Genomic DNA, 15,015 nt, shown 5'->3' on the forward strand with positions numbered 1-15,015 from the left:
CAGGGAACATACTTGGTTCAAGCTGGATGTGTACAGGGCTCAGAGAATCTACCTCAAATTCATTAGAGAAGCAAAAGACAACAGACTGTTTCTTCTACAAAGCAGAGAATCAGAGATGATGAATTACTGCTCCACAATATATGAATGGATTGGAGAATACTTTGCCTTGTCACATTGGCCCATTGTGGAAATATTGTTAGAGTGTTTCTGTTGGCTTTATTTATGGTGACTGAGAATGGTAATTTGCTTTAATTGTAAAATATGTTTCTGTTTATTAGAAGGTGAATATGACATTCTATTTTTAGGAAGAGGGAAACCAGATGGCCCTAGGGCTAAGATGAGAGTTAGTTAATTGTATTCTTATGCTATTATACTCTGATGATTTTTAATTTGAGGGGAGAACATTGTGTTGTATCCAAACATTTTTTCTTGGCCATATGTTGAATTCAAATTATACATTCTAAATTGTTATATAAATTCAAACAAGAAACAATGGTAATTTGAATACATATAAATCAGATGGGGAAGATATTCTATTAGAATTATGGATATGCACTCTAGAAGAATTTCTTAATTCTTTCCCAAATTCTATTCATGAAGAAGTCAGCTAATAAATTTCAGTTTGAAATACAAAAATATAAAATTGAGATACTAGAAGAATATCTTTTTGTTTCTTGATTGTCTTACTCTTATTCTTTTCAGGTTATGGCTGGAGTCCCCTTGCCCAAAGAATACATTGTGGAGGTAATAATTGTGCTTTTTGATTGTGTTTTGAATGTATATTTTATTTTTTTAATTTATTTTTCTAGATTCTTTTCTTCAGATTCCTTCATTGTCAAGTATTATGTTACTATTTCCATAACCATAACAAATCAACCTTTTACATAGCTCCTTGCCAAAAAAAAATAAAACCCAAAGCAATTTTGCCACTGCCCCTATTGTTCTCTGTCTCTGTCTGTCTTTCTCTCTCTCTTACACACACACACACACACACATATACACACACACACGCAAACACACACATGCACACACACAAGATTCAGTTTGGTGTAGTAGTTAGGGCATCAGACTAGAAACCAGGAGACCATGAGTTCTAGTCCCACATTAGACATAAAGCCAGATGACTGACCTTGGACCAGTCATATCATGGAAAATTAATTAAGTGTGCAAACACAGAAATTATATAAATAGCATGGCTTTTCTGACTGGCCTTTGGATACTAGCATCTATATTTTACTTCCTATCTGACCAATTGCAGGCAATTACCATGTTTCCCTGAAAATAAGACGCAACCAGAAAATAAGCCCTAGCATGATATTTTTAGGACACTGAAATATATAATATAAGCCCCACCCCAAAATTAAGCCCCAGTTAAGATCATCAGCCCAACGGATGCATTTAATACCATATTTCCCTGAATATATGCCCTAACCAGAAAATAAGTCCTAATGCATCTTTTGGAGCAAAAAATAATAAAAGACCCGATCTTATTTTAGGGGAAACATGGTATTTACTTTAATTATTTGGTTTTTTTAAAAAAAAACTTACTATTTTGATTTGATTTGTAAAGCATCTAGAGAATGTGCAGTTGTGGTGGTATAAAAAGTTGAACAACTGATTGGTTCAATAAGGTATGGTTTATTGATATGAAATTATGGTTCAGAATTTTCTTATTTTGTAGTTTCCAGATCATCCTTAAATTACGCTGGTAATATTCAATAGCAAAAAAATTTCACAGGAGCTGGTTATAACTTTGACAAACTGTTTCTTCTCTCCTCCCATTCCCCTCAAACTGGATTCAAGTTATCTATGAAAATTCATGCCACTATAACCTATGGAGCACTATCAGTACTCCAGATTGATAGGTATCTGCGGCCTTTTCAGCTACCTAGATTTGCTTCCTGGCTTGAACTCATTATTAGCTTCATTTGTATAATAACTCTGTGATTTGGTCAGCATTTAAGTCTACTTTCCTTCCATCTAGCACAGCGGTTCTCAACCTATGGGTCGCGACCCCATTTGGAGTCGATCGACCATTTCACGGGGGTTGCCAAGCAAGGCTGTCCGCCATTTTTTCCCCCTTTTCCGACTGGTGCCTTACCTCCCTTGAGCTGGGCCAGCTGGTGGTCGGCCTGCTCCGTCTCTGCCGCTTGCCAGCTACGCCTCGGCCGGCGCAGGGGGCAGAAACACGCATGCGCGGCGCTCCCGGGAAGGGAAAGTCCTCGACTTACGACCGGTTGGGTAGTCCTCGACTTACGACCGGTTTAGTCCTCGACTTACGACCGGTTTAGTCCTCGACTTACGACCAGTTGGGGGTCGCGGCATTAAAAAGGTTGAGAACCACTGATCTAGCAGTTCAAGGCTTTGTTTTTCTGCTAATATCTGTTCTTTTTGTAACCTCTTTACTGTTGTATTTGTGCCTTTAAAATATTTGGAGAGGAATGAATTTCAAACAGCAGACTGAGAGCAAGGCTAAAGTTTTATCTCTCTAAGGATAACATTTTGAGCAGGGAAAAAGACCACACAAACTAGGTTTTTTTGAAAATCGTGCCAGTGGCAGCATAAAAAAGTAAGGAGGCTTTGGGAAGTTTGACAGAGAAACTGAGGGAATATCTGAATAAAGAAGGCCTTCATTGCAAGCTTTGCCTCATGGGTATCACAGTAAGGAATGAACCTCTCCAATTAGACACCTGCCAGATTAGTTGGACTGGAGTTTCCACTGTTGTCAATGTAGAATTTCTTAGCTAGTATCTACAGATAGGCCTTGACTTACAACACAAATGAGCCAAAAGTTTCTGTTGCTTTGTGAGACATTTGTTAAGTGAATTTTGCTCCACTTTATGGCCTTTCTTGCCACTGTTGTTAAGTGAATCACTTAAGTTGTTAAGTTACTAGCATGGTTGTTAAGTGAATCTGGCTTCCCCATTGATTTTGCTTGTCAGAAAGTCACAAAAGGGGATCCCACCTGGGACATCGCAACTGTCGCAAATAAGAGTCAGTTGCCAAGTGTCCAAATTTTTCTCATTTGACCATGGAGATGCTACAACAATCATATGTGTCAAAAATGGCCACTTTTTTTCAGTGCTGTTGTAACTTTAAACAGTCACTAAATAAGCTATTGAAAGTCAAGGACTATTTGTATAAGCACTTAGTGACTGTGGGGTGGAGAACAGGAGTTGAAAATAGCAGGCCATGTAAGAGTAGCTATTCTACAAAGCACTATAAGGAGTTCATGCTAGAGGCTATATGGATCCTGCTCCTAGCTTCTTGCTGCCCCCAGAATCCCCTGACTTTTCCCCACTGATTTCTTGGAGGCACGGTTTTCTGCTATTTTCCTGTATAATAGCAAAGAACCTAAGAATTACGTAGAAATGTACTCGTTATGATGTTTCTCTTCATAGGAAGCCAAGTTATTATTCAAGGGCAGAAAAGGGTAAGAAATGGTAAGTCAGGAAAACTAAAGATGGAAAGGAAAAGAGGAGAATGGAATACAGCTAAATCTTGTTTACATTGAGAGCATTCACTATGCCTCTCCATACAGTTTTATCTTTGCAAAACCAGCCTTATACCACATCTGTTTATAAAATATATATTAGACAGAATAATCTTAAAACTGCTAAAGGCTTATACATTTTATCAAGGACAGTTTTTATGTGATTTTAAACATTTATTACATAAGCAGTACTCATCTGAAGATGCTTCTAGTTATTTTAAAGAAGGATCTTCAACAATCCATGGAGCAGTCTTTGTAAAAGACTGCAAAAGTCAAAGTCTCTTCAACAGAGACTTGGTGCCTTCTAGCTGAAAATGGAAAATGGCCTTCACCTTTTCCCTCTTTGTGCGATTCTTCTTCTTAAAAGATGCTTTCTTTTTTTTTTCTTGTAATTCCTTAAATAAAACTACTTTGCAGTTGAATGCAAACATTATTTCATTACAATTGATCCAACTTAGCCTTTATTTCTCTTCAGCGGGGCTTTTGTTCCTTTTTTTATTGTGAATCAAAAAGTGAAGTTTGTAAAATAATGTAGATTAACAAGAGCTCCCCCCCATTTCATTCTCATTCCAGCTTTCTTTAACATTCAACAGTTGATTGCCAGGAGACACTTAGCATTTGTTCTTTCTCTGAACTAATCCTTTGGATTGTCTTTGTCGTGTGCAGAATATTCCACTGTTGGAGAAAGGTTGCAGTAACCTGCGCAAGCAAATCGAAAATGCCAAAATTTTTGGTGTTCCAGTAGTGGTGGCAGTCAATGCATTCAAGTAAGTATAACAAAGTCCATAGTTCAACAAAGTTCAAAGTCCACAGTTTAGGGTGGATGCCAGCTACCTATGCTCTTTGAAATGTACTCAGACAAGAAAGGGTTCAAGACATAAATTATTGGAAAAAGCTAGAACATTAAATTTGGTTTAATTGAAGTTTGACTTAAATGTAAATCACAACAAATACATTTAACATGATTATTCTTCATCTATTCGATGATTTTGCCCTTTGTTCATATTAAAAGTACAATTCACTGGCAGCTTGTAGAGATGCTCTGAGTACTTCAACAACAAAGGAAAATGGGGTGATAAAAGCTAAGGTAGAAGAGTTGGACTGTTATCACTCTCTACTGCAGGAGATAACAAATTTCCTGCACGTCCTCTTTTTTTTTTAATTAATGCAGATAAAATATTAACATATGTTAGTCTTGGGCAAGCATAACAAGTCTTTTCTAAATATTGAGCCAGGAAACCTCATTACTGAAGTGTTTCCCTCAGATGAGATCTTCAGAAACTTGGTTCACACATATAGGTAGGTGAGTGGGAACTGATTTGAAATGTGGTAAATATTCACATGTCGGATCATTTGTAGAGATAAATAAAATATCTCCCCTACCTCCTCCTAAGCCATCTGTTGGTCCTTCTTGCATGTGTTTTTGTGTTCTTTGTATACAAATGTAATATTCTCATTTTATGGTTTTTATAGTTCAGGGTTTTTACTATTGTTATGAGCTACCCAGAGTTTTGGACGACCATACAATTTTTAAAATAAACTGCACAGATTTGGGTAACGAGATTTGCTGCAATGATTCTATTTTCTTGTGTGGCATCTCCATTTCAACCTTGAAAAAAATCAAAGTGCCCTGGCTTATCAGGCAAGGCTTTTTCATGCTTGCCAGATGATTTGAGGAAGGTGATCTCAGAATGTCATGAAGATGAATGCTTAAAATGCTTAATGATTTGCAGCAAGCATTAATAGAATAAAAATTAAGCCTTTCCCAGCTTCTCTTACCTCCATTAAGGAATATTTCGTGTTATTCATCTTCTGTTCTATGGTTTTTGCTCCAGAAATCCTGTCCTTCTAGATTCAAGTCCTCAAGCCCAGCATACCCTACACACTTTTGGAATTTGTCTCTGGTGCATAAGCTCTCAGTGTGTATGCAAATAACAAGTAATATATCTTAGATAATAAATAAAAATATAAATAAATAAATAATCATAAATATAATGAAGTACAATAAAATATGTTGTTGTTTGGAACAAATGAATGAAGTAAATCAGGAAACTATAACAAAAAGACTACAACTGTACTTTATCAAGATAGGCTCCAATAAAATCTTGCAAATTTATCTGTAGCTTCCCCACCCCTTTTTTTTTTTTTTTACTAAGTCTGAGTCTCTTTCTTGCTTAACATATGCTTCTTCTGTATTTGTTATTGTCTGAGTGGCTTCTGCCACATTATCTCCATGGCTCTTTACAGAAGTACACAATTCCTGTATAGCCACTCGTCTATCTTTTGGGCTCAGTGCCTGAGGGAGAACCAGGGTCTCCTTAAAGGACAATAGTGACAGGCCAACTGAATGTTAATGATGAATCAGCTATGGTTAGCTTTAACCATAATCATCATAATTTCAAAACTAACCATGGCTGGCAGTAACTTTAGTCCTTATATGCCAGGGCTTTTCAACCAGTGGTACGGGTAGCACCTGTGGTACATTGGCACCTGGCAGGTGGTATGTGACCATCCTAGAAAACTGGTAGCGGGGGAGGGGAATGAGCTGAACCGGTGGCAGCACCGCACAAGCCTAAGCGAGAGATAGCTGGAGCTGCAGGGCTGTCAGGGCTCAGCGGAAGCACCAGGATCAGTGCCACTTTCCAGCTGATCGGCACTTCTTCGGGACTGTCAGGGCTCAGTGGAAGTGCCAGGATCAGCGCCAGGCTCCAGCTGGAGCCCGGTGCTGATCCTGGCGCTTCTGCTGAGCCCTGAAGAAGCACCAATCAGCTGGAATGTTGCCTTATCTCCAGGGTCTTGTGATTTACATTCAGATGCGTGGCAACTGATTTATATTTATGACGGTCACAGTGTCCCAGGGTCATGTGAAGTGACCAAAACCTGCTGCAACCACCCAGCAGATGGGGGGAATAAAAACCACACACACCCCACCCCACCCCCGCTGCCAATCTTCAACAGAAATGCTCACAACAATGGAAACCTCGGACAGGAGGAAGAGTGCCGCCAGGTGGGCAGGCAGGTGTCTTGCTCGGCTGTGGCTTGGGGGCACTTTTTTCAGTGCCATTGTAACTTCGAACAGTCACTAAGCGAACTATTGTAAGTCAAGGACTACCTGTACTTCATCGCTTTTTTCCTTTTTTGGGGGGGGGTCATCAAGTTTTTGACACCTTGCTAGGTTACTGGTGGTACTCGGATATTGCCATATCCTAAAAGTGGTACAATGGGTGAAAAGGTAGCCTGTTATATGCTACTGAAGTTCAGTAATGCTGAAACTGGAGATACGCTCTGTATAGCATATGAAGCAGGTCTTTTCCAGTAGCTAATGAAACATTTGGAAGGTTAAGTGTTGGTATATTGGCAGTCTAATAAAAAGCCTGGTAATGTTTGACTTTGCAGATCAGATACAGAGGCAGAACTACAGCTGGTCATCCGGCTGGCTAAGGAAGCTGGTGCTTTTGATGCTGTCAAATGCACTCACTGGGCTGATGGGGGTAAAGGAGCTGTGGCATTAGCAGAAGCAGTGCAGCGGGCATCACAGGTCCCAAGCCATTTCCAGTTCTTGTATGATGTGGAGGTAAGGCTTTGTTTTGAATATTATATTTGGGGGGGGGGGGGAATGGAATGCTAAGGAACAAAATGAAAAATAGATGGAAACTATAACTTGTTATCTAACTTTGTGTAAAAAGGAATACCGTATTTTCCGGCGTATAAGACGACTGGGCGTATAAGACGACCCCCAACTTTTCCAGTTAAAATATAGAGTTTGAGCGAGAGAGAGAGGGGGGGGAGAGAAAACTTGATGAGTAATATGCCAAACCACATGTGTAAAGGAATAAAATAGAATACCCGTATTTTCTGGCGTATAAGACGACTGGGCATATAAGACGACCCCCGACTTTTGAGAAGATTTTCAGGGTTTAGAAAGTCGTCTTATACGCCGGAAAATACGGTAGGTAAGCTATGAGATGGATTGACTGGCTGATTGTATTAATGCATAGAAGCATACGCGACTCAGCTTTTCAAAGGAAGACACTTTTTTATCAATGGTTTACAATATGGAGAAAATGACAATACAGTAATAGAAGGAGATCTCTTTTTTTTTTCTTCCCTACCTTCGGGGGTGGATGTCATTTTAAATGTATCATTTCAAGTAATTACAACAGTTGGCAGAAACCAGTGTTTTTGCCTTAAGATTATTCTGCTCTACAGTAACCGTCACTAAAAGATTTGACCTTCAGCTGGAGTCAACTTTGAGTCCAAAATTATAATGAAGGTTAAGGAAAATGTGACAATCCTATTAAAAATAAGATTGTGAATAGCAAACGAAATTTGAGGCTCATAGCTTAAAAACTGAAAGATTGAAATATGTTAATAGATGCTGGAAAAATTTAGCTGGGTAAAAATCTGGGATGAAGATGACTCCCTGGGGAACGGTCCTTTTGCTTATCTAGGTTCTACAGTGTCCTGTTTTTATTTGCTGGGCTCCTCTGGAAGGAAATACAGTATTCTAAATAAATTATTTCAGAAAGTGAAGAATCTTGGATATTGAGCAGAGTATTGGGGTTATGACAACAGAATCAGATATGCAGCATTATCACAGCTGGTTACAGAAATATATGACTTGGCTTCCATGGGGATTATTAGCTGAACCAGATTTATAAATGCAGACAAATATCATGGCTCTCTTCAACTAAATCTAATTCAGGTTTCGTGATTTTTGACTCAGCAGCACAATCAAATTATTTTCCAACATCCTCTGCAGCTGTTCCCAGTAGCCAGAACTTATTTTTATGTTCAAGAGGAAAATAATATAATTTTAAAATTTAGTGTCTTGATGATGGGTGATGTGAAAGAATAGTTAAATTCACTAGAAACCAAGCTGTTTTAGCTGTCATTAAGTTTCTGCCCACATTTTTTCTTTCTTACCAGCACTGAATTTTAGTGTCCTGCACAAATTTGAAACTTTCTTGTCATTCCTGTCAAGTTTCTTGATATTTCCTCTTCTTTTATGGAGTGTTTTAAGAGTCTTATTCGATGGAAAAGCATAAAGAAATAGTTATAATTTTAAAATGCTATGTCCTATTGTGACTTGTAATCGTATGAAGCTACATTTTACATGTAGTCATCTGTGTGATTTAGAAGTTTCATCAAAATGACAAAAGTTCTTTCCCTTTCCTATGTGCGTGCAACATGACCTGTGTATAAAACTTATGCATGTCACAATATACATTTTGATTATTTCCCACCCTCCAGGAAAAAAGCGATCTCAATATGTATGGAGAATTGCCATCACTTAGTAATAATAATAACAACAACAACAACAACAACAACAACAACAATAATAATAAAAATAATAACAACAACTTTATTGTCACTTTGAATGTGCATCAATTGGCATACATCAAAATGAAATTTCGTTGCATACAGCTCTCAATGGGTCACCACTTCTGATATACACTCCTTGTTCATGGCCAGTTGAAGTTTCAGATCGTCCATTTTAGTCTCTAGGGATTTACAATGGCAAACAGGACAGATGGAAACAGAGCTCCATGTGGATTAGCCCTCAAATTAGCTTGATCCTGTCTCTTCCACCTTTTCCTTAAAGCGCCCTCGCTCCTTTTCGCCCCTGGAGCACGCCTATAACTCCTCCAAAAGCCTCTCTCTCTTCCTCTGGGCCTGCCGACAGCCTCATCCAGTTCCTTTGCTCCATAAGCCCCATGACCTCTCCTCCTCTGCCTCCTTTGGAAACAGCCCTGATTTGCAATAGAAACCGTTGCTGGGCCAGCAGTTAGATCTTGCTGCTGGCAGAACAATTTCAAACAGCACAAATGACTTTTAAAGGTCTCACCAACAGTTCCAAAACAGCTAAAAACTCGCCATACCAGCAAAGATTGTCGGTCGTATGTTACCTTAGTTCCACCACGTTGCTCAAAAAAATTAAAACCTTCCTGATCATGTGGCCTATATCCCTTATATCCCCCCCAAAAACTTTTCACCTTCGAGAGCCAATGCAGCCACAGCAAATCCAGGCACCGCCATTTTAACTACTTGATAAAATGTAGTAGTAGTAGTAGAGAAACCAATCACAGAGGCCCCGGGGAGGAGAGATTAACTTCCTCCCAGAGCCTATGTGTATCTTAGTTCCCCTTTTGTACTAAGCCATGGTTGTTTTAACTATCGATCGTGAATAAGCTACACTAAGTCATAACCAGTACATCATGTTACAGCTTTGACTCTTGCTCAGTCAGGAAAGAGAAAGCACATTCATGTGCCATGCTTTCATGGGTTTAATGTGGTAATTGTCACCACTCAGTAACGCTGCCCAATTGGTTGGTTGTGCAGGAATCAGTGTAATCCCAAATACAGCAATGATACCCTTCTCTGCTAAAGTAGCAACACTTCCTCCATGCAAAATATATTGATGCAGAAACAGTCTGATAGCATAGAATATTTGTAGCTCAGAGTTGGACTGTGGGGTCCTTAGTACTCTCTGAGCTTGGTTGTTTTCTTGTAGACGTTTCATTATCCAACTAGATAACATTGTCAGTGCTAGAAGGGAGTGGGGTTTGCTCTCTTTGTATATATTAGTGGCTTTTCTTGTCAGTATAGGTGGGAATGTTCTTGATTAGGTTGTTGTTTACTGTTAGGCTATTGTTTACTGTTAACTTGCTTTTTATTATCTTTTTTGAATGGTATGTAGATATTTATCTCTATGTGCCTGTTGATGGCTGATTTGTCTGAGTGCCAGGCTTCCAGGAAGAGTCACTTCATGTGGCAGTGAAAAAACCAAAGCAAGCTAGAGGACTCCATTGTGCGTGCTTCAAACATGTCACTCCTCTTACAACTTATGCCTATATAATTCACATAGCATGTTAAATCATAGTTGATGGTGATTGAGTGTGATGTCTGAACCAAGTCATAGCTACTTATTCCCAGTAAGCCATAATGTTTTGGTTTTGATTGAGTGTGATATTTCAGCCTAGTCTATGTCTATAGCTATGGGAGTAAAGGCAGTTTCTAATAACTGGGAGTGCAATAATGGCGAATATCTGTAGCTCAGGTGTAGGATGAGGCTGAAGTTTCGTTCTCTGAGCTTGTGGGTTAGTTTCTAAATGTTTCATTACCACACTAGGTAACATCTTCAGTGGAGTGGAGTTCAACTATGGGAGTGGCCATATGGGCTTCAGCCTTTATAAAATCCATATTATGTATATGGAGAATACACTCTGCTAAAAGAAAGCTTTTGTGAAGTGGCATCAGGTTTTCCTTGTAATCTGTATTACATTTTCTCTGAAAAAATGCCTAGAAATAGGTGTTTCTGGGCTGGTATACTCTGCACCAGACTAAATGATTTTCCCAAACCACTGACCCCTGGTTGTGTTGAGATTTTCATATTGATTTAGGAGTTTGGGAACTGCAAATCCCAACATATCTGGGTAGTACCAGATTGGGGGATTCTGGCCAAGATTGTCTGTTTCTAAAGGCTGAAAAATGGAAAACTTCCCATTTTCCTGTTGCAATTATATTGCAGTACATTTTCTGATGAAAAAAAGATGTTTGATGAAACTGCAGTGATTTTCTACAGTCCAAAGGTGTCTTAATTCAGTATGTTGTGAGAATAGAAAAAACTCTGCCCGACATGTTTTCTTCTTTTTGTGTGTTCCTAGCTTCCCGTTGTAGAGAAGATCAGAATTATTGCACAGAAGATCTATGGGGCAAATGACATTGAACTGCTGCCAGAAGCTGAACTGAAAATTATTCAATATACCAAACAGGTACACCTGCAGGCATCCTAGGTCTGGGCTAAATTTAAAACTAGTCCAAAATTCTTTAGAAAATTTTCCTTTTGGAAGAGAAGACTTCTTTCAGCATTTTGACATGGCTTTAATATGACACTTTCATGCCCTATTTTTTAATACAGTATTTCTTAATACAAAAATCTGGGAGAAATTCTTTTGGTTAATTATTTATGTATTACATATATCACACAAACAATTTTAATTGAATTCATAGGAAAGCATTCTTTCTATATGTATACAAGGGATTTTCTTCTTAATTTCCTATGAGTCCATTTAAAATACATTTTTTACTTTTCAAATTTGGCAGTTTCACTGTATATTTAGTTTACTGGATATCCCAGAGTGTGTGAAAGGCCCCGTTTCTTGCTTATATTGACATCTATGATGACATTTTTTTCCTGGCTGCCATATATATTTAATTCTGATCTATCTAGAAAATGCTTTATATATTCAGTACCATGGGCACATCTATACTATTAAATGGGGACAAACAACCCCAAAATGAAAGATTAAGAGTAGATCTGTGTCACTTCCTTGCAGAGCCTCCCCTAAGCAGGGACCCTTCAGATAAATTGGAAGTACATCTTCAAAATGTCTAGTCAATATTGTTTTTTTAATGTTAAAACTAAAGACTCTTGATAGTTAGAAAAGAGATGCATGTGATTGACAGAGATAATCTAACAGATTCAGATGAATCAACTTGTGATACAGTAGATCTGCTTAAACTAAGAAAAGTTAGAGCCAAATGAATTTGACTTTGTATAATTTGGTAACTTTTTTCTGGCACACTCTTCAAGTGATGTACTTTCTTTTGCAATCATTGACTTTTCTATGTTTGTCATCTAGGGATTTGGAAACCTGCCCATCTGCATGGCTAAAACCCATTTGTCATTGTCTCATGACCCAGAGCAGAAAGGTGTGCCCACCGGATTCATTTTACCCATAAGAGATGTCCGAGCCAGCGTGGGTGCAGGATTCCTTTATCCCTTAGTAGGAACAGTAAGTGTCACAGTTTGGAAGTCTTGATTTAATATAAGTTGGATCCAGTTGGGTTAGTATTGGGTTATTTGGCTTCAAGCTCCCTCTATTAAAAAAAAATCTGCATACAATTCCATACAATTATAAACTAATATTTCAGGTCCAATAGGCAGTTTGGTACCTGTAGGAACCATGTTGACCACCTTTGAAATAAAGGGCGTTTATTTGCTGACTTTTTATAAATTGACTTGTTTTTGGAGCGTGTTCTTTCCTTCAGCATGTTCTGTATGATTTTTAAAAATAGATCTCTACTAAGCACAGTTCTGATGTAACATTTCTGAATCTAGATCAGCTTCTCATATGTTATGGGGAATATCACTGGCTTAGGGTCAAGAAAAGAAAGAAAGAAGGAGTGGAAAAAGAAACATGTTTTCTTTCCAAGTTATATTTTTCAGCCCCCAAAAATGTTCTATGGTATTAATAGAAAAGCACATATTGTAGCAATGTTTAGAGAAGTAAAACAGTTTGCCTTGTGTAGGCATCTTCAAATTTGAGTGACTTGAGTTTTAATTGAGCCTTGAATTTTCTGTACAAGTCAATCCATAGTACTAGCTGATTCTTTTTTAGCCTTACCTATGGGACAAAATGATAATAAACAAGGTCGAGAATTTAAGAAGCAGATTATTTGACAAAATCATGCCGCTTATGCTAATGAAAAGATAAGCTGGAGCTCAGTAATAGGAAGTCCCATTTGCAGTTAAAGCAGAAGTGACTCATCTGCAGGCTATATGTAGTCCTCAGCCCTTTTTGTATTTGTGTGTATGTGGCCTTGAGAGTTCATCGGAATGCATTTATTTATTTGGTGCCTTCTTGTCAGTGTTGACTCCTGGCATCTGCCTGGACAAGTCCCTGCAGTTTTCTTGGCAAGGTTTTTTGGAAGTGGTTTGCCATTGCCTGTTTCCTAGGGCTGAGAGTGTGTGACTGGACCAAGGCCACCCAGTTGGTTTTGTGACTAGGGTAAGACTAGAACTCACAATCTCTCAGTTTCTAGTCAGCTACCTTAACTACTACCCCAGACTGACCATATCTTCTGCCAATATTCAGAGGAGCCTTTGGGTGAAAAGAATATGTGTGCTGGAGCAAAGGACTGCTCTTCTTCTGTCCAGAAACCTACTGCCCTTTGGAATGGACCATACAGTAAAGTTCAAAAATGCCACACAAGGGTTTCCTCTCACCACTTCCTCTTAGCTACGAAAGAACCCAAGTACCCAGGCCCTCACCATGATACCCTATAGAAGGTTGTTGGTTCCACTTTGGAAGTCCCTGGGTGCAGTTAAAGAAGAATGCTAGTACAGGTAGTTCTCAACTCAGACCACAACTGGGACCAGAATTTCCATTGCTAAGCATAAGCAAGGCAGTTGTTTAATGAGTCATGCCTGACTTTATTACCATTTTTGCCCCGGATGTTTAAATGAATCACTTAACAGTTGTGAAGTGAATCATGAAGTCATTAAGCAAATCCAGTTTTCCCCCATTGAGTTTGCTTCTCGGAAGCTGACTGGGAAGGTTGCAAATGATGATCATAGGTTACCAAGACACTACAACCATCGTAAATACAGGCTAGTTGGCAAGAGCCTGGATATTGAACATCTGACCATAGGGATGTTATGATCAATTGTAAGATACTTTTTTCAATGCCATTGTAACTTTGAACAATCACTAAGGAATGGTTTTTAAGTCGAGGACCACCTGTACAAAGACCTGATGTCTCTTAAAATCATATTTACAAAACTGCTGCCTCAGTAAGTCACTAAAATGTCTTTCTTGATCCAATGAAAAATGGAAATAAGTATCCCACATCTTGGATTTCAAATAACTGGATAGGTTTCTAGAAAAAGTAATATAGGGTGGAAAAATACTGTATCTCCTTCCTAGCTTAGCTTTTTAAGAGGAAGGGGAAAGAGCAGGGCATACAGTAGAAGGCGTCATGTTGCAAGCAAAAGATTTATGTAAGAAAACACACTAGGGCTCCTTATATTATAATTGCACAGACCTTTAACATGTTTATAGTCTATTAACATGTCCTATATTCAGTGTGTACAAGATTGTAGCCTTAGCCAATCTAGAAGTGTTAATTTCAAGTTTAATGAAATGTTTGGTTGAGATAGAGCAAAGGTATCTTGAAGGTAAAAGTTTTTCTTGTTGAAAGGATTAAGTAATCCTTCTCAGTATAGCCTGGAAGTTATAAATCCAAAAAAAAAAGATTTATGTGGAGGTTTTGTTTGTGCTGTTTCTTTTTATACCTGTTTATTTTCTTCAAAAAATAGTTAGGTCATTTGTCTGCCTAGTTTGTGAGCATGTTACAGCAACTTCTCATAGATTTATAGCCCTCTCAGTGACACATGCTGCTGCTGAGGTCTGCAGCAGTGATCATCCTAACCTTCTATTAACTATCATGTTGGCTGCCTACAAAAGTATCATTCAGAATTCAAGTTTCAAAACTTGTGTGGTCCTGTAAATGGAATTCTGGAAATGATACATCTAGATTCTGGTGGACAGAAAAAACTCAGGGTGGGAATAAAAGGTATTCCCAACATACCCCTAGATTGCATTTACCACATTTGTCTTCATAGTCGGAGGAATTGACCAAAAGCCAAAATTATTAAACATAGATTATTTAAAATGAATTCTTATGCTGTTGTAAGAGCAAGTAGGAACAGTTTTTTAAGATGTAATGAGCAGGAG

The 15,015-nt window shown here is 38.4% G+C and overlaps 1 protein-coding gene across 1 annotated transcript in view; it reads left to right on the plus strand.

Annotated features, from left to right (window-relative positions):
• The window catches only part of MTHFD1 (methylenetetrahydrofolate dehydrogenase, cyclohydrolase and formyltetrahydrofolate synthetase 1), a 60,712-nt gene that overhangs the window by 41,590 nt on the left and 4,107 nt on the right, over positions 1-15,015 (plus strand). The window contains exons 22-26 of the mRNA XM_015813325.1: positions 703-744; positions 4,160-4,260; positions 6,890-7,067; positions 11,161-11,268; positions 12,139-12,291. Of these exons, the coding sequence (XP_015668811.1) occupies positions 703-744; positions 4,160-4,260; positions 6,890-7,067; positions 11,161-11,268; positions 12,139-12,291 (582 nt within the window). The remainder of the gene's footprint in view (positions 1-702; positions 745-4,159; positions 4,261-6,889; positions 7,068-11,160; positions 11,269-12,138; positions 12,292-15,015) is intronic.

Source organism: Protobothrops mucrosquamatus, unplaced genomic scaffold, assembly GCF_001527695.2.
Source record: "Protobothrops mucrosquamatus isolate PMUCROS unplaced genomic scaffold, P.Mucros_1.0 scaffold153, whole genome shotgun sequence".
In the NCBI taxonomy this organism is placed as follows: Eukaryota; Metazoa; Chordata; class Lepidosauria; order Squamata; family Viperidae; genus Protobothrops; species Protobothrops mucrosquamatus.